Consider the following 19,289-nt stretch of genomic DNA (forward strand, 5'->3'; position numbering starts at 1 on the left):
GTGTAGGGAATCAAAAGTAGTCCCTTATACATTATTTTAATATAAACATTTATCTCTTCATATTTTTTTTGTCTTTAATTAGAGATTGTGTTGGGATTTTGTGAAAAAAAGTGAGGGTATATAAGAAACTTATATTTCGTAAATAAATAATATTTTAATAGTATATGAAAATGTAAGTGAAGCTGTTGTGAAATGGATTTGACTTACATGTTGTTATTTTAATAATAGCATGTAAGCTGGATCCTTGTGAAATATATTTTTATATAGAAACAAAAAGTAGTTTTATTTCCTGAACTTAGGGAAAACCAAAGGGAAGCTGCTGCTAGTGCTTTATAAATGTCAAATTCACTTTATCTCGTTCCAATGTGAGACTCTCTTTATTCAATATTTTTTAAAACGTTCAATTTTAAAACATTCTCAATACACAAAATAATATCTATATATATTAATTTTGAAAATATTTCAACAATCTCTACCATCTTCATATAATAAATAGTTAAGGGTCTGTTTGGCCGATTAAGTTTGGGATATAAATTTCTTTTGACTTATTTTAATAAGTGCCAAGTGTAATCTCTCATATATTTTGTTTAATATTTTTAATAATTATTTATTAGTATTCTACTAATTTAGTAACCTAAACTGTGATAAATCCAAATACATTGAACGACACTTGGCCTTAGTTGAAATATGTTTGGAAGAAATTTGTAGCATCATATGAGTGAACAAAACCAGATTGCTAGTCGAAGATAACGGAGAAAATGAGCAAAACATCGGGAATTGGTTTCCTATTTATAGCCGTATACTTATTTTAAAATGCATCTGACGAGGGATTTGGCTCCTACTCTACTCATCGGTCAAACGCACAGCACGGAGAGAAGATAGTTTCCAAACCAGCGTCCACGCTCAAAATATGTTTCCTCGGCAAACCCAAATGGTATTTACTTCTCTGATTCGTAGAGCGATCACCAAGACCCACACTTGGAGATCTTCTTCGTGTTTGGGTGACAAGTTCTTGACCCATTATACCACGTTGGACAACAACGGTAAGATTGTTGAAAATGTTGGGCGTGGTCTTCATTCAGAGGGCGGGGCGGGACTTCCCTCGTACATGCGCGCAGCTGTGTTTTGGGAACCCAATAAGCCCCTTACCATCGAAGAATTCCGCATGCCTCGCCCCAAGGCCGGTGAAATTCTCATAAAAAACAAGGGTATTCTTTTCCTAATACTGCTGGTGATCATTTTTGTTTTGTTTTGTTTTGGGTATTGCGTTTGTTGTTGTTTGGTAGGGAAAGAGAGATTGCAGTTTTGAAAGCTCCACTGAAATAATCCTAATACATTACAGACCCCAAAATTGGATGATCATGAATTTTTCATTTTCTCTACAAATAGGCAAGTCTTTTTCTCATTAGAGTAACGAATGACTCAAAAAAAAAAAAAAAAAAAAAGAAAAAGAAAAAGTGGCAAACTATTAATTAATCAGATTATCTGATTAGCTTTGTTTGGTTCATCAGAAAATGCTGAGGAGGCTCCTCCGGGGGGGAAGGTTTAAAGAATTTAATTCGTTTCTTTACCACCTTTTTTTTTTCCCTCTAATTATTTTGTCTGGTTTTAAGTGAAAAGAAAAGCAAATAGTTGATAGAGAATTATTCCGAGTTACGTTTGCAAATAATGTAACTGTAAACGGGTCTATCTGTTAATTCAACACGGATTAAGTCGATGTAATTTGAGGGCATGTAGCAAAATTTTGCAAGGCAGGCCCTTTGAAGCATAATAGCATATGTTGGTTTTGTTTGTGCATGATGAGATTCTGCTGATACAATGCCTATTACCATACAAGCATCTGAACTCTAAGCAGATCTCTGCTCAGAGATCTTGAACTGAGAGTAATGTAATTTGATAACTCTTGTCCTGATAATGACTATTTCAAGGCATCTGTGATGTTCAGAACTTGAATGCTGAACTGTTATGTGATAAATAACATTTTATTTCTAGTCCTCTTATATGGGTTGTGGTTATTCTTGGTTTAATAGTGTAAGGAAATGTATGACCAATCATTTAATTACTTATATACGAATATTCTGCAATCACATCTGATATTGTATCTCTGATTGCAGCCTGTGGAGTCTGTCACTCTGATCTCCATGTTATGAAAGGTGAACTTCCATTTGCTAGTCCTTGTGTTGTGGGGCATGAGATAACTGGTGAAGTTGTTGAGCATGGGGCACTTACAGACAGCAAAACAATAGAAAGGTGTAGTTATATTTAATAGATTTAAAGGGCCTCTGCTTCTGTATAGAAGTGTTTCACCTAAAATCTTCAGATAAAAAATTATTATTTTTGGTTGAGGGAGATAGCAAGCAAGACAGATTATTAGTTATGTATTCTTGACTTTTCAGATATCCAATTGGATCCCGCGTTGTGGGATCTTTCATCATGCCTTGCGGTAATTGTTCATTCTGTTCAAAGGTAACATTAGTCTGAGAAGCTACATGTTTTGTTTTATAATATCTGCCAAAGCTGCTTTTATTAATGCTGTACTTATTAACATCCTCCTTGAAGAGAAATATATAGAACAAACTTGATATTTATATCAATGTACTTGAATAAAGGGCCACGATGATTTATGTGAACCTTTCTTTGCTTATAACCGAGCCAAAGGAACCCTTTATGATGGTGAAACTCGGCTCTTCCTCCGCAGTAGTGGTAAGTATGCTTTTCATGTATAACTTTCAAAGCTTACTGATAACCATGCTTTACTTATTACTTCCTCATGCCTATTTTGTTGTATATTATTTCTTTAACAATACAGATTTACAATTTACTAAGTGTGCGCTTTATTCGTATTTTACTGCTTTATGTCACCCACTTATTAAATTCAATTGCAGTTCATTTTCTAGATGTCATAACAGAGTGAACCCCATGTTTGATATTAATGTACTTAGTGGCACATTAGTCAGAGTTCTCATAGAATCCTCTGTTCTACATGCAACTTACACATTCCTACATATTTTTACTCTCTCTCTCTCTCTCTCTCTCTCTTTCTCTCTCTCTCTCTCTCTCTCATATGTGTGTGCGTGGGGGCATGATTAATCTCTTTTCTTTTTTCTCTATTTTTAATTTCATCCTTGTTTACGTTCTTATGATATCTCCACCTATCTCCTCTTTTGTGTACATCATTGTGGGATGCTAAAAGTATTTTTATATTTTGTAGGAAAACCAGTGTTCATGTATAGTATGGGAGGTCTTGCTGAATACTGTGTCGTGCCGGCGCATGCATTGGCTATTTTGCCAGACTCATTGCCATACACAGAGTCTGCAATTTTAGGGTGTGCAGTTTTTACTGCTTATGGTGCCATGGCCCATGCAGCTGAGGTGCGTCCTGGGGATTCTGTTGCTGTGATTGGAGTTGGGGGTGTTGGTTCAAGGTAAATTTACTTTTTCCTTAAATTCTCTTGGTGGGATGTTAAATATTGCTCTTTAATTACTTTTTGATTTTCCATTTGGCAATTGTTAAGGAGTTCCATAGTTGACGGAAGTTTGTGAAGAGTTTTGATGCAACCTTTGTTTCTCGGTTCTCAAAGAAGGCAGGTGTTGTAGACATTAAGGGCTTTTGTCCATTAGCTTAATGGGTAGGGTTTAAAAATTATCTCCAAGGTTTTAACGAACATGCTAAAATTGGTGAAGAGTTTCAATGCAACCTTTGTTTCTCTTATCCCAAAGAAGGCAGGTGGTGTGAAAACATTAAGGACTTCTGTCCAATTAGCTTAGTGGGTGGGGTTTATAAAATTATTTCCAAGGTTTTAGTAAACAAGCTAAAATTGGTGTTGAGAAACATTATTTCTAATTCACAGAATACATTCATCAGCAGTAGACAAATTTTGGATTCAGTGCTGATTGATAGTAAGTGTTTGGATAGTCTGATTAGATTGGAGGAACTTGTAGTGTTGTGCAAATTAGATTTGAAGAAGGCTTATGATCATGTAAATTGGAAGTTATTGCTTTATTTGTTGAAGAAATGTGGGTTCGGGGAGAAATGGAGGGATTGGATAGTGCATTGTATTACTACGATGCAGTTTCCCATTCTTGTTAATGGTTCACCATCCCGATTTTTTACTAACTCTCGTGGATTGAGACAGAGAGATCCCTTACCACCGCTACCGTTTGTGGGGGTTATGGAGGCATTGAGTAGGATGATGGTTGCTAGAGTGGATAGGGGACTTTTGTTTAGATTTTCAGTGGGGTCGAGGAACACTGAAGAGCTGTTTGTGTCTCATTTTTTGCTGATGATACTTTGATTTTATGTAATGCAAATTCAAAACAAGACATTTGCGGTGTATTTTCTTATGTTTTGAAATTGTTTTGGGATTGAAGATTAATTTAGCAAAATTATTAGAAATCGTTCATGTAGGCGAAGTGGGAGATGTAGAAGGGTTGGCCTATATTCCGTTGTTGCATATCTTCTTTGTTGATGAAGTATTTGGGTTTGCCATTGGATGCTTCTTATAAGGCTATATCTATTTGGAATGACATTATTGAAAAAATGGAACGTCGGTTGGCTGGATGGAAAAAGCCTTATTTATCTAAGGGTGGTAGATTAACATTGATCAGGAGTACACTTTCCAATTAACTTGCTTATTATTTGTCTCTTTTCCCTATTCTAGTGGGTAAGCTTGAGAAACTTCAGAGAGATTTCTTTGGGGTGGAACTGGAGATGAGTTTAAATTTCATTTAGTGAACTGGTCAAGAATTTGTATTCTGATGAAATCAGGTGGTTTGGGAGTTAAAATCTGATTCAGTCTAATCAAGCTCTTTTGGAAAAATGGTTGTGATGGTATGCTATGGAGGAGAGAGGCTTTATAGAGATTGGTGATAGAGAATGATGGTCTAAGATGAAGTTGATGCTCTAAGGAGATAATGTGGCCATTTGGAGTGAGAGTATAGAAATATATAAGAAGGGGGTGGGAAACATTTTCAAAATTTGTTAGATATAAGGTGAGTGATGGGTCAAAGGTCAATTTTTGGCATGATGTGTGGTGTGAGGATAATCCATTGAAGATGTCTTATTTGGAGTTGTTTAGTATTGCACGTAGCAAAGATGCGTTGGTGGCCGATAATATGCAGTTTTGAGATGGGAATATTCACTGGAATGTAATTTTTACTAGACTGGTTTAGGATTTTGATGTAGGACGATATTTACCATTATTTTTGGTAAAAATGAAAATAAAGAAAATATCAAAAAAATAATATTGGAGCAGTGGCGCTTGATCGAAATTTTACCCGCTTTCAGACAATGGAAGTACAAAAGGAAAGATTGTCACAATTCCCGTTGATTGTCAATTTTATATTAGGATTTTATTTTATTTTATTAGGATTTTATTTCCTTTCTTTAATAGGGTTAGATTTGCTTTAATTATTTTCCTTTCCTTATTAGGATTATGTTTACTATTGTTACTAGGATTATGTTTACTTTTTTACTAAGATTAAATTTACTTTCTCTACTAGAAGTAGGTTTACTTTTTCTCCAAGGATTTCTCTTCTATAAATAGGCTAGCCTATTATGTAAAACTCAATCAATTGAATTATTATCAAATCAGAGAAGTCTTTCTCAAATACTCTGCTGAGTTTTATCTTTCTTTTAGCTTGTGGGCTTGTTTTTATCTTTTTGGGTAGAAGACGAAGATGCTTCTCCTTTTTTTTGATAAGTAATAAGAAGTTTTATTAAAGAAAGAGAAAAGCGAGAAGCGCCCCTAATTACACACGAAGTATACAAAGGGGGCCAAAGCGAGCCCAAAGCAAAACCCCAGCACACCCACCCAAAAAAACCAAACAACCACCCAAAAACCCTCCAACAAACACACCAACGCAAAGCCCACTAACCAAACACCCTCATTCCTTCACAAAAGACTATGACACTATAATCCTGCCCTTCCTTCTCCTGGACGACGCACTAGCATTGCCATAGTTAACAGAGCTTTCTAAATTTAACAGCTCTCTTTTGCTTTTATTCCTAGGCCTTTTTCCTTTAGCCCTAGGCCGGGCGACGTCCATAACCTGAAGAAAATCTGCTGAATATGGATCCTCCTCTTCACCGCAACCCAACCCCCAATCAAGGGGATCGGGGGGCAGCTCCCCAAACTTGAAGGCTTCATCCAAGACTGAAGAGTTGTCACCCACTATTTTGGGGCAGCTCCCCAAAATAGCCACATGCGATGAAGACTGAGACTCCCTTATCTCTTTCGGACTTGGGTTAAGAAACCCTCGCCGTAGAAAGCCCCTCATTGGATTAGAGTTCTTAGAATCAGGCTTTCTTATAGAAACCTCCTCAGCCTTGGATGAAGCCTGAGCAACAAACCCTGCAACTGGTTGGTAATGTATCTGCGGAGCACTAAAAGATTCCACCGCCTCAAGAAGGAGAGAATCATTCACCCGAATTCCTCTTTCTTTCTTAGCTCTCCGGTAGTATCTCAATATTTGCTTATATATAGGAACCCCACTGCCCAGAGACATGCGTAACCTCTCTCCCAAAGCTAACGCCCCTGCAGAATTTGCATCATGATTTTCCGGCAGACCGATCTGCCCAGATGATAGTGTAGAAGAGGGCGGGACCGAGACACGTCCTCCTAAAAACCTCTCAATTTCTTTCTTCATAGACGCCAAATTCTGTTCCTCCTCAGGGGACAACACCTCACGAGCTTCCTTGCTTGCCTGACGAAAAGACACCTCCAAATCCTTCAGAATTGCCATATGCGTGACATCGTCCTTAACCACTTCTCGAAAGGACTCAATCAGCCATTTTTGTGATTTGTTCAGACCAGAATCAACAATGGCATCAGAGGTGAGCGTCGGCGAGGAAAGAGGGACAGAAACCTCCTCAGCCTCGGCCACTATCACACCTGCGGAAGAATCAGCAGACGAGGAAAGGGCTGAGGTAAGAGGGTCAGAAGGAGGGACACCGGCATGGACTGGCTGGAAGCCGGCATGAACAGGAGACACTCGCTTAAAATCCGAGGCTCTGTCCCCCCGCTTAGCTATCGCGGCCCCTGTCTCCCTGTGAGACAGATAATCATCACTGCCCAGAGCTATGTCTTGCACTAACAGCCCAGGAGCCTCAGCAGATGAAGGAATCACCGGAGATGTCACCGGCGAGGTCGACCCAGAAACCGCCGACAAAGCAAACCCAGAACCTGCCGACGAAGCAAACCCAATACCCTCCGATGAAGAACCCAAACTCGACATCACATGAGCCGCCGCACCCGTGGGAACCACTGCGTTAGAGACCACAGAAGTCGCCGGAAAAGACCCCGGATTGAACATCGGCGAGGCAGAAACGAGCAGCGACGACGACTGCTCCGATAGGGCAGACCCAAGACCCGCACGAATCCCAGAAGCAGACTTGCGTCCAGCTCTCCGCCTAAACCCAACAAAAAGTTTAGGCTTCAGGCCCGTCCTAAAGCAAGCCCGGTACAGAACAGGCCCAGGCTTCGCAAGAAGCTTCTTCCAACGACCAGGAACCCAAGAGCCTTCAAACCAAGAATTGGGCTTAAAGCCCAGTCCGATAGAGAAGACCCGAATCACATCAGCCCTAAGATTATTCAGATACGCCTTCAACGAGCGCACAACCCTAATCAACTTCCTCGCTGGATCGCCGCCACCACCCTTAACCAACTCAGGACAGCCCACCATCGGAAACTGAGCGCCAACCGGCTTCACATCACCAGAATCCTCGGACAGCACCGCCGCATAGGACCGATTCGAAATAGCATTCGGTATACCCCCTAGACCCTTCGTCTTCGCTGCGAGAGACACCAAAAATTTCTGTAGTTCATCCACAAAGCAGCGCCAACCCCAACCTTCACGGCCCTCAGGGAGCCAAATCACCCCTTTCCGAACACCATCAGCAAAGACCCCGGCCACTAAGAACCGACCGACCTTATTGCAACCCTTATGGATCTTCAAAATCATCTCATCCTCCCGAAATGATTTGGCGAAGAACTCCGACCCTTGAGATTTCAGCGCCTCCTCCACCATGTCCGCCAGCCAATCGGAACATCGGAGGCTGAGAGAAAAAGAGCCAGAGAACCCTTTTCTCTTTTCTTCCAAGCGCAACTCAGGCTTGCCCGCTTTCGCCAAAAAAGAGAACGATTTAGCTTCCACAACAAATCTTCGCTCCATCCTGTCCATGGCAAACGCATCCCACGATCCCGAACCTGGGTCTAGCGGAAACGCGCCTGCACGCGCCTCTGCTAGAGAGGAAATAGAGAAAGCTAGGAGAATTCTAGAGTGAGAGTCTCTCGTCTAGAGAGAGAAAGTCCATTTTGTTCCTTTGCACAAGGATTAGATGATAAAACAAGATAGGCTTAAACTAAGAACAATAATGAAAGAACAATAATGAAACAAGATGCTTCTCCTTGCAGAATCAAAGACGCTGCTCTTTGATTAATTACCTTAGTCTTCCGCTACGTCAGTTGGTATCAAAGCAGGCTTTATCTTGATCATGGCCAATCAGCGCAACGGTGACAAACTTCTCCAACAACGCCGCTTGTAGGGGAGGGGCTCTTTCGAAAGCCAAATTCATGGGGTATCCGAGCCAGCATTATCCAGATTCAATGGCCAACTTATACTACAACAACAACTTCTATTACGACACCGTTCGTGAGAGAGATGTTGTTTCGAGATCCGACTACCAGCGATACATCAAGCGATCAGAGGCTCCTTGGAGAACCGAATTCCAGGAGTTTCGGCAGACGGCGCAAATGATGCAACAGGAGGTGCGCCAATTGTGCGAGTCATTTGAACGTAGGAAGATGCGTGCCCATTGGAATCACAGAGACACCCGGGAGCACCGAATGAATATCGATCTCCCCTTCATTTGATGGTTATCTTCACATTGAAGATTACCTTGACTGGATAATGGAGGTAAAAAGATTCTTTGAGTACATGTGTATTCCGGAAGGAAAGAAGGTCAAGTTGGTGGCTTATAAGCTCAAAGGTGGAGCATTTGCTTGGTGGGAATGGTTAAAGCTCTCTCGATCCAGGGAAGGGAAAAGACCCGTGACATCTTGGCCCAAGATGAAGCGGTTACTCAATGCCCGGTTCCTACCACCAAATGACTATGGGATTCGAAGGGAACCCATTCGGTATCCTTATGTTGACAGATTCCGTGAGGAAGACGTAAGCCACTTTCGTCATGTCCATAATCATCTTCATAACTCTCCAAATAGGCCCTTCGCCTATGAAGAGAATTTTAATTATGGTGAAGAAGTTGTAGAAAATGTTGAGTTGGTTGAAGAAGTGGAGTTGCCGTCAGAGAAAACATATGTGCAGCCACCATCATTGATTCCAATGACTACATCAATGGAGGAACAGCTACCGCCTTCTCCACCACAAGTGCAACTTCCTCTACGACAGTTACAACTTCTTCCACCACAAGTGCAACCTCCTTCACCACAGATGCAACCTCCTCCACCACAGGTGCAACTCATCACGATCACCACAAAAATTGGCGACCTTTTGGAAGATAACGGTGAAGTTGAAGATGACGTCCATGAAGAAATTGTTGGGAAAATTTTTATGGAAAAGGACGAAAATGATAAAACGTGTGAAATCTATGTAGATTTCTCCAAATATATTTATGCGAAGGAGCTGCGCGTGCCATGTCCCAAAGAAAACTCGAGGACGAGTTTTTTTCAAGTGGGGGTGTCTGATGTAGGACGATATTTACCATTATTTTTGGTAAAAATGAAAATAAAGAAAATATCAAAAATAATATTGGAGCAGCGGCGCTTGATCAAAATTTTACCCGCTTTCAGACAATGGAAGTACAAAAGGAAAGATTGTCACAATTCCCGTTGATTGTCAATTTTATATTAGGATTTTATTTTATTTTATTAGGATTTTATTTCCTTTCCTTAATAGGGTTAGATTTGCTTTAATTATTTTCCTTTCCTTATTAGGATTAGGTTTACTATTGTTATTAGGATTATGTTTACTTTTCTACTAAGATTAGATTTACTCTCTACTAGAAGTAGGTTTGCTTTTTCTCCAAGGATTTCTCTTCTATAAATAGGCTAGCTTATTATGTAAAACTCAATCAATTGAATTATTATCAAATCAGAGAATTCTTTCTCAAATACTCTGTGGAGTTTTATCTTTCTTTTAGCTTGTGGGCTTGTTTTTATTTTTTTTGGGTAGAAGACGAAGATGCTTCTCCTTGCAGAATCAAAGACGCTGCTCTTTGATTAATTACCTTAGTCTTCCGCTACGTCAGATTTAGAGGTGGAGGTGGTCTATTCTTTCTTTGAGATGATGTATTCTTTCAAAGTAAGACAAGGAGATGTGGATAGAATAGGTTGGAGTCCTTCTAAAAAGAGCAAGTTTGAAGTGAAGTTGTTTTATCAAGTGTTAACCAGTCCTAATGGATTCCTTTCTCCTTGGAAGAGTATTTGTCAAGTCAAGGCTCCTTCGAGGGTGATGTTTTTGGTGTGGACGACATTTTTAGGAATTGATGCTAGAAAATTTGAGAAAGAGAAATATTGTGGTGGTGGAGTAGTGTTGTATGTGCAAGAAGAGTAGCGAGGGAGTCAATTGATCACCTGCTGATTCATTGTGAAGTAGCAAGAGTTATGGAGCTATATACTTAATTTGTTTGGCATTGATTGGGTTATGCCAAGACAGGGGGTGAGAGATTTGTTGGTGAGTTGGGGAAGTTAGGAAGGGCATGGTAATATTATGGAAGTATGAAGGTTGGCTCCATTGTGTTTAATATGGTGCCTTTGAAGAGAGCGAAATGCTTGAAACTTTGAAGATATGGAGACTTCAGTGCTAGAGCTTGAAAGGATGATGTTCAACACTTTATATACTTGGATATCATAACATCATAGCTTGCTTGTTTCTAGTTTTGCAGTTTTTTTAACCTTTTGTTCATTTTTTTCTCATGATTAGGTGGTTCTCTTGTATACTTACTAGGGTTGTGCCCCAATGCTTATTTAATGATATTGAATCACTTACAAAAAATGAAAAAATTCCATATATAAAGTACAAAGTATAATAAAGTGTTCAAAATGTATATAGTGGATGCTTATGTGACCTCATCTTATTGACAAATGCTTGCGTGATAAGACTAAAATGCTTTCTACCACACGAGTAAGTGTGATACTATTGGTCACTAGAGTAACAGTTGTGGTGTGAACATCATTTGCAGCTTAAAATGCTTATATAACCTTATTTCCTTAATGCCTTTGGTTTTAGAAGTTAACAGCCGTTCCTCTCCCTTAGATTTTCTATATCTTCAACTTGGGGCTGTAACCTGATTTGTTTTCTTGTTTAAAAACATTAGAAAAACTTGTTCATTGACTCAAATTTAGAAATTTTCAATTTCTACTTGCTACTCAGTTTTTGCAACCGTTGGTGGACTTTTAGACTATTCATACATAGTGCTGTGAAAAAATCGCTTCTCAATTTTTTTATTTGAATATTATTAAATATCTGTTAATATTTCTTACTTTTGATTTTACTTTTATTTGTGGCCCGGGGGGTGGGGGGGTGTCAGGTTGGGAATCAAAATTTTTTCATGGTAGGTGTCTATTCCTGTGTTTCTCCACTCGAAGGTTGTCATGGTCATTGTGTTGACCACCCAGACTGATATATATTAAAGCTTTTAAGGGAGTCAAGATTCCTCTCCATAGACTGAGATGGTGTTTCTTAGATTGTCTTATTACTGTTATTGATTCATCCTAGATTTAACACTTTGTCCTTTTTGGCCTTCTTAGGTGCTTTATTCTTTTATAATTTGACCTTAGCGTTTACTTTATTTTATTTTTCTTCCCCTTCTTCTCTATCTACAAAAAAAGAAAAATTACCTGGTCAATGCTTCGGCCATTTTCCTTGACTGTGTTTAAGGCAATCCAAGCTGTACCAGGCTTGCCACTCTATAGCTCTGTACACTGAGCTGTCTATGAATGATCTTAGGATATTGAAGATAATAGCAAAAAAAATAATTAGCTGTTCACAATTAGATCTAACCAAAGCAAATTTTCAGTCATAGTTTTTTTTTTTTTTTTCATAAATTATGGTCAGGTGAGAGAAAAAGAAAAAGAAATAAAACTAGAAATAGCTGACCTGGTGGCATTTTACTTATCAAAAAAAAAGAAAAGAAATAGCTGACCTGGTAAATCTTCAATTCAATTAAATGATTTTCAAATATGTTAACATAATGTATTAGTTAGACATTAAAAGCTAAAAAATCTAAATACTTAATTGTTAGGTTGAGGTTGTGACAATTATTCTGGCAAGAATTGGCAATTTTAGCATGCTGGAGTTGCTTTTGAAATGTGAGAGAAAGTTTAGAAGTTGTCGGTTTGAGATAGCATGTTCCAATGAGAAGGGTAGTTATGTCAAATTAATGACATTAAAAAGAGGAAAAGGAATGTGAGAAGTGTTTTGAGAGTGAGAATAGCAAAATCCCACTGGGATATATATACACACACGCATTTGTGTGGGATGTTGACTTTACTTCTCACATTGCTTTCCCTCTTTTTAATATACATTGTTTATGAGGTTAAGATGTAGGGTTCTTTTTATTTATTAGGCTATTTTGAAAATATTATGCATGTATTAAGTAGTTCCTGAAAGGAAAAGGAAAAAGAAAAAAAATGAAAGAGTACTTAAGTATTAAGAAAGAAGCAATCCTATAGCAAGAGGTGTGGCCTGGTGGTTATTTGAACCTTTTCTTACTTGATAAAATGTGTCCCAAGTCAAACTTCTGCTATCCTATTTGATTTTTAGAATGAAAAGATTTATCTTTTGCACTCAAAGGATTGTCATCAAATTCATTGGAGGACATTACGCACGGGCCATTACACACCTTTTACCAGACTAGGAATAAAATTTGGCAGAGTTGTAGATAATTGTGATTCTGCCACTAGGTACAATAGTGGATATAATTCCTAAAACATTGACTCAAATTGAAAACTTTTTTAGTCCGAAACTTTATACAGTACGAGCTTCAGAACCATTAAAGAGTCCTACTGATCCATTGTTGCATGTGGACCCCACATAATAAAACTTGTAATTGGTGAGAGCCGAAAATAGCAAGGTAACAGCAAGGTTATCCCTTTTTCACAACTGCATTAATGTGCTTATCAAAATTTAAATACACGGTTACATCGGAAATTTGTGGCTGTTTAAATGAGACTCTTTAGCATTATTATGACTAGATTACATGCTTCAGTTGTTTGCAGATAGCGAGAGCCTTTGGTGCTTCTGATATTATTGCTGTGGATGTTCAGGATGACAAACTGCAGAAAGCTAAGGCACTTGGTGCCACTCACACAATAAATGCAACTCAAGAAGATGCCATTGAAAGGATAAGAGTATGTATTGTCTTTTTCTTCAACCTTTTAGTGAGACATAAAAGTTCCAGCTTAAATGTATTTTTCTTAATTATGATATCAACCTTTCAAAAATGGAAGCACTGTTGTGAAACATTTTTTTACGTACAGTTATATGAGTTACATTAATCCAGCCATTGGAATACCTTTAATTTTAGACCTGTTAATAAATTCTAATGTTTGAAATTCTAGTTTCTGTTTGTCTCTACAATGAGTCCCTTTTCCCATTCTCGTTGGTGTGGCGAATCGGACTGAGAAGCTTCAAACGGATATTTTGTGGGGTGGAGTTGGGGATGAGGTTAAGTTCCATTTAATTAGTTGGTCAAACATTTGTTCTCCAATGTCTTCTGGTGGTTTGGGGGTAAGAAACCTAGTTTAGTTTAACCGTGTTCTTTTGGGGAAATGATTGTGGTGGTGTGCTACGGAGAGAGAGGCTTTGTGGAGATTGGTGGTGGAAACTAAATATGCTAGCATGAGAGTAGGTGTTCTAAGGAGGCAGTGGAGCCCTTTGGAGTGGGAGTGTGGAAATATATTAGGAAGGGGTGGGGAGTCTTTTCTCAATTTGTTAGATATGAGGAGTGCCATGAACTTAATTTTTACTTTTTTCCTTATCCCCTTCTTTTCTTGACAATTTTGTAATACTTGTGGGGTTTTTTTTTTTTTTTTTTTTCTTCATTTCTAGTGTACGTATGGTTCAAGCTTTTAAATATTTATCTTAACGGAATTCCCTTGCAGTGTCCAACTCCGAATGAACTAGTGATTTAATGGACAGTTGCTTGAGGAGTTGGGAATGTGGAATATTTCAGTAATGCTAAGAGAGATGTTAATAATAGCTTCAGCTCAAATTAATAATCAATCATGTTTTAATTAATGAGACTATTTATTATCTGAAAGTGTTTGACTTCAGTCATGAATATGTTAACGAAAAAATGACTTTCATTGACTTTGTTTTGGTAATTTCTGCTTTGTTGTGTTGTAAAGAAATCAATTGTTTTGTGGTTTTCAAAAAAATATCAGTTTAGAATGATTTTTTTCCCCTCGTGTCATCAGTTGGGGGGCTAGAGTGCCTTCCTTCTTTTTAATTAAAATTAATTAATTAAATGCAATATTGGGAGAAACCTGGGGCCTTACCTTAAATGCCTATGATAGCAGTAAACGAAAGTAGACTTTGAAATAAAATTAAAAATTCTCTTATCTTTGAATATGTAGAGACCATCTTGGTGTGTTTACAACATATCTGGATGGTCAATTCTTATCAATAACCTTGGAGAACTTAAGGGTGACAGCTTAGTGGACCAAGTTTTCAGTGACTTGATTGGTTGATTGTTCAAGTTGCACCTGTAATACAATTAAATTGTTATTAATAGTTTAGAAAAATTGCCTAAGGGAAGAGGGTATGTCAAGCAGGAAAATGAGAAAAAGAAAAGAACAGCTTGGAAATTGAGAAGGTTGGTACAGAATAATTTGTTTGTCATGACAGTACGCTCAAACTTTTACCTATGTCATATATATACTTTTGTCATAAAATGTGAGCCTGACATGATAGATTATTATTTAGTTTTCTTCATTTTCACAAAATAACCCACATGCTGGAAGCTTTATGCCGATAATGAATTGCTAGAATTGCTATGCAACAAGGGTTTGAACTTTTAATTAGTCCATGACATTAGTATGCATATTCAGACATTTCTAAATTAATACAAACATACAAAACAGGCCTTTTAATTAGTCCTTCTAAAGTTTGAAGTGGCCTTTTATTTTGTTGTTCACCTTTTTTTTTGGACAGGAAATAACTGGGGGAATGGGTGTGGACATTGCTGTAGAAGCATTGGGAAAACCACAGACATTTTCCCAGTGTTTCAATAGTGTGAGAGATGGAGGAAAAGCTGTAATGATTGGACTTACACCATCTGGTGCTATTGGGGAGGTGGATATAAACCGTCTTGTTCGTAGAAAGGTGCGTACTCTGTGTCCAATAGATTTGTTGAAGTATATGTTTCGTCCTTGAAAATTACTTAAATTTCAAGTTCGCATTTTAAAATTCTCAATAGCAAATTGGTCCTTGTGTTTCCCAACAAATTTCATTTCAGTTTTTTTTCCCCCTCATGCTATCTATTGGAGTGATGTAATTGGCTGATGTGGCATTTTTTCTAATGATGTGGTACAATTTAAAAACTAAAGAAGTTAAATCAACAACTGCAAATGTCCGCAATTTGGCTTAGTTACCTTCTCCCTCAACATGTGATTGATTGGTGATTAGGCTTTTTTAGTTTTGGAATTGTGTTACATCATCCAAAAAAAGAAAAGAAAAAGTACCACCGTAGCCAATTCTCTCTCCAATAAATGGTGTGGGGGAAAAGGCCAAAATGAAGCTGTTTAGAAACCTGGAGACAAATTGACACACTAAATTTTCAAGAGACCAACTTGAAATTTGAGTGATTTTTCTGCTACAAAAGATATACTTTAACCTAGATTTTATATATTTGTTCATGTATTTGTTAGTTTATCCATAAATAGCGCTTTCAATGACTTCATTGAGTACTACCAGTTCAATAAATATTGAGTGCACGAATTCTCTATGGTTTGTTGTCCTTTTTTTTTTTTTTTTTTTTTTTTTAAAAAGTTTTGTTCCAATATGAAAAAATTGTCATATTATAAAGATTATAGATTGACAAGGATAAAAACAGGTCTGGAAGAAAATCTGTTAGAGAGGGTTGGAGAACTCCCTAGTACACTTGTTATGAGCCCAAGAGACAGTAATACTTGAATACAACATCCATCCTTGGAAAAGCTATAGAGCAATCTAGGAGAGACCAGTAACCGAAGTAGTAAAATTTGGTAGCATGCTATTTTTATCATTCTTAGTTGTATAATGCTGTATTCTTGTGGTTCTATTGGTCTTCTTCGTCAGTGTTACAAAGTGCAGTCCTGGTAGTGCAATATGGCCTTTATTTTTGTTGTTTCTACTCTTCCATTTGTTTTGCAGTCTGCCACACAATTTACTGTTCTTACCCTCTTCACTTTATCTGATAAAACATGCTAGTAACAGTTCATAAGTAATGCTGCTCTCAATTTGAGGTGATGCCATCAAGAAACAACTAAATTAAGGCCTTATGAATTATGATATCACAATCGGCAGATGTATCTATATAGAGACGCAAAATACTTTGGACTCTAGATTCTGAAATCCAAGAATCAAACATCAGGTAGTCTTGCTTACTTTCCCCATTTCATCAGATAAAAGTATATGGACAAAACTATTTCACACTTCATGATTGTTTATTTAGTGGAGGAACCTTAAAAGTGGTAACTGGGATCTGGGAAGTACTTCCCTTTATGGACATTGGTTTTCCTTTCTATGGAAACTGGGAAGTTAGTTTTTCTGGTGCTCTCTCTCAATGCTGATTAACATTATTCGGATGCAACTCGGTGGTGTATTGAACCCCTTGGGTGGGGTTTTTTTTTTTTTTAAGGATAATGAGGTGTATGGACATTTTTACGCAGCAGTTTGTCATTTTACATGTAGGAAAGAGGTCATTGGGAGATCTCTTACTTGACTCTTTTCATCCTGAACCTGAAATCCTGATCAATATCTTATTCACTTTATCTTAGGTTTCGTTTATTTTGTCGTAAAATGTTTACGGTTGGAAAATATTTTCAACGAAACCTTTTTTCAGGAAAATAATTTCAACTGAAAACAATTTTCGGTACTTTGGCTTGTATGAAAAATCAGCGACCACAATGGTGACGGCGGCAATTTCCAGCGACCTCTGATGGTGGTAGCTGGTGGCGACTTCGGGCGAATTCCACTGGCAGCTCCGGTGAACTATGGTGGTGGTGCAGAATGAACTGCGAGTGTATGAGAAGGAAAAGCTTAAACTCGAAAAAATGCTTTACGGTTTTAAAAAAGAATAATCATTTTACATAGGTTAAAGAAGGTTTTCCTGGTCAACCAATGTTTTTTTTTTGGGCTTGACCACGATTTTCGGTTGCACCAAACACCAGAAAATAGGAAAAACTTTTTCTAGAATACATTTTACATCGAAGAAAAAATGAACCTTAGGTAAAGATTATACCATTGCTCTCTTAAAAGATTGTATTGTTGCTCGGAATCACGCCTCAATTCTTAAAAGAGCAATGGTTTCATTGTGGGTGAAATAACATATTTTTTTTCTCGTTTGTGGTTCATAAAATAATAATCACTTATTTATTTATTTATTTATTTATTTTTTTATACTTGCATCAAGAGATCACAAAAGTTGTCTGCAATTTTTCCAGATCAGCTCTCTCTCTCTCTCTCTCTCTCTCTCTTTTGGGGAGAGTTGATCCAAGCTAAAGCACCCTACCCAGGCAGCAATTGAAATTGAACATGGAGATCATGGTCTTAACTCTAGCTACTGTAAATGCAATTTTCATATTACCAAAGCCCGGGCCAAACAGCAGTTCAGCTCAGTTCACCTACATCACCATATATACTAGGAAGTTTTAGCTTTAATAATCTTACAATTTCATTTGTGTGATGATGGTCATGATTTTAGATTGTCATGTGTTTCAACGCCTAACTTTTACTCTGTTGATGTCTGGAAACAGATTCAAGTAATTGGGTCCTATGGAGCAAGGGCAAGGCAAGATCTTCCCAAGTTGGTTAGACTGGCAGAAAGTGGTATCTTCAATCTTTCCAGTGCTGTTTCAAGGAAATACAAATTTGAGGAGGCAGGTCAAGCATTCCATGATCTCAACCAGGGAAACATCATCAGTCGAGCTGTGGTCGAGATAATGTAGTTCAGACTCACGCCAAGTAACCGCCGTTGATGGCAGAGTTCCACCTCTGGTGCTAGGCACCTGCCCTTCATAAAAACTCCCGATCCACCTTGTGAGCAATGCAGATGGCTAATAACTGATGCTTGCAAATTCACTGTATTATATACATTTTTCTTAAAAAATAAAATTTCCTTCGCTTTGCTTTCACTATGACTTGGGAAGTGTTTTGGAGCATGCAATGTATTTTATTACTTTTTTGTGCTGTCGTACAGAAAATGGAAAAAGTGAAGATCTTAATGTGTGACCACTTTTTTTCTACAACTTGAAGAGTTCTCTCTCTCTCTGTCTCTCTCTCTGATATTTGGAATTGGATCCATGGTAAAAAGAAATGAGGTGGAAAGACAGGAAAGGACTAAGAACTGGATCATAATGGGTTCCACTTAGTCAAGGCTGTACCAAGGAAAAAATCTTGGTGGATGTAGTTTGATCCAATGTTTGTATTTAAAGATTTTGCAGTCCAATTTGGATCTTAAAAATAAACATTATTCCAGTACTGGTTCCAAGGAGATGGACATGATTGGCGATTGGAAATGAATTGGGGGTATCATGGAAGTTTTTTGTCATGCTACCTAATTGAGCGCTTTCCATACATCTTTTGTAATACACCGAAAATAAATACATTATTTAAATAATAACCACGATTTATAAATCAAAGCCCATGTTTTTAATTAACACATAAAAATGATTCCAATAATATATATGCTATAAATCAAATTTACTCAAAAACACCACCTTTGACATTTTACCATTCTTTCTTTCCGAATGTTCGAGTCCCACTTGAACGATTGAGATTTTCTTTAACCGAACGTTTGATTATGTTTGAGAACAATTTATCTTTTTAGCTACCTCAACCCTTGAGCGTGCAAGACACCTATAAAATCATCTTTATCCTCAATAAATGCCATTTTCTTCATTGAGAATAACTTCTATAAGATTTTGACACAAACCAAGACCTTTGATCCAATAAGAGCATGACAAATCAGCATGGAACACCATAACAAAAATAAGCATAAACACTTATTTATTATTATTTTTTTAGAAAAAATATAAAAAAGCCTCCCAAACTACCAGCCGTTTTCG

At 37.7% G+C, this 19,289-nt stretch overlaps 2 protein-coding genes across 2 annotated transcripts; one reads left to right on the top strand and one right to left on the bottom strand.

Moving 5' to 3' along the window:
* Positions 1-707: 707 nt before the first annotated feature.
* Positions 708-18,356, top strand: LOC132165552 (GroES-like zinc-binding alcohol dehydrogenase family protein). Its single transcript, XM_059576172.2, has 8 exons — positions 708-1,208; positions 2,115-2,250; positions 2,397-2,466; positions 2,610-2,703; positions 3,212-3,425; positions 13,229-13,370; positions 15,175-15,345; positions 17,979-18,356. Exons 1-8 carry the CDS (start codon positions 911-913, stop codon positions 18,168-18,170), a joined length of 1,317 nt encoding a protein of 438 aa, XP_059432155.2. The 5' UTR covers positions 708-910; the 3' UTR covers positions 18,171-18,356.
* Positions 5,743-8,245, bottom strand: LOC148583050 (uncharacterized). Its single transcript, XM_088511745.1, has one exon. It carries the CDS (start codon positions 8,179-8,181, stop codon positions 5,905-5,907), a length of 2,277 nt encoding a protein of 758 aa, XP_088367871.1. The 5' UTR covers positions 8,182-8,245; the 3' UTR covers positions 5,743-5,904.
* Positions 18,357-19,289: the final 933 nt, after the last annotated feature.

Source organism: Corylus avellana, chromosome 11, assembly GCF_965113065.1.
Source record: "Corylus avellana chromosome 11, dhCorAvel1.hap1.2, whole genome shotgun sequence".
NCBI lineage: Eukaryota > Viridiplantae > Streptophyta > Magnoliopsida > Fagales > Betulaceae > Corylus > Corylus avellana.

Bases quoted from the DNA above. Each gene is read 5' to 3' on its own strand.
- LOC148583050 (XM_088511745.1), bottom strand. From the start codon at position 8,181: ATGGACAGGATGGAGCGAAGATTTGTTGTGGAAGCTAAATCGTTCTCT.
- LOC132165552 (XM_059576172.2), top strand. From the start codon at position 911: ATGTTTCCTCGGCAAACCCAAATGGTATTTACTTCTCTGATTCGTAGA. The intron at 2,251-2,396 runs GTGTAGTTATAT...TTGACTTTTCAG, and splicing joins GACAGCAAAACAATAGAAAG to ATATCCAATTGGATCCCGCG. The intron at 15,346-17,978 runs GTGCGTACTCTG...GTCTGGAAACAG, and splicing joins ACCGTCTTGTTCGTAGAAAG to ATTCAAGTAATTGGGTCCTA.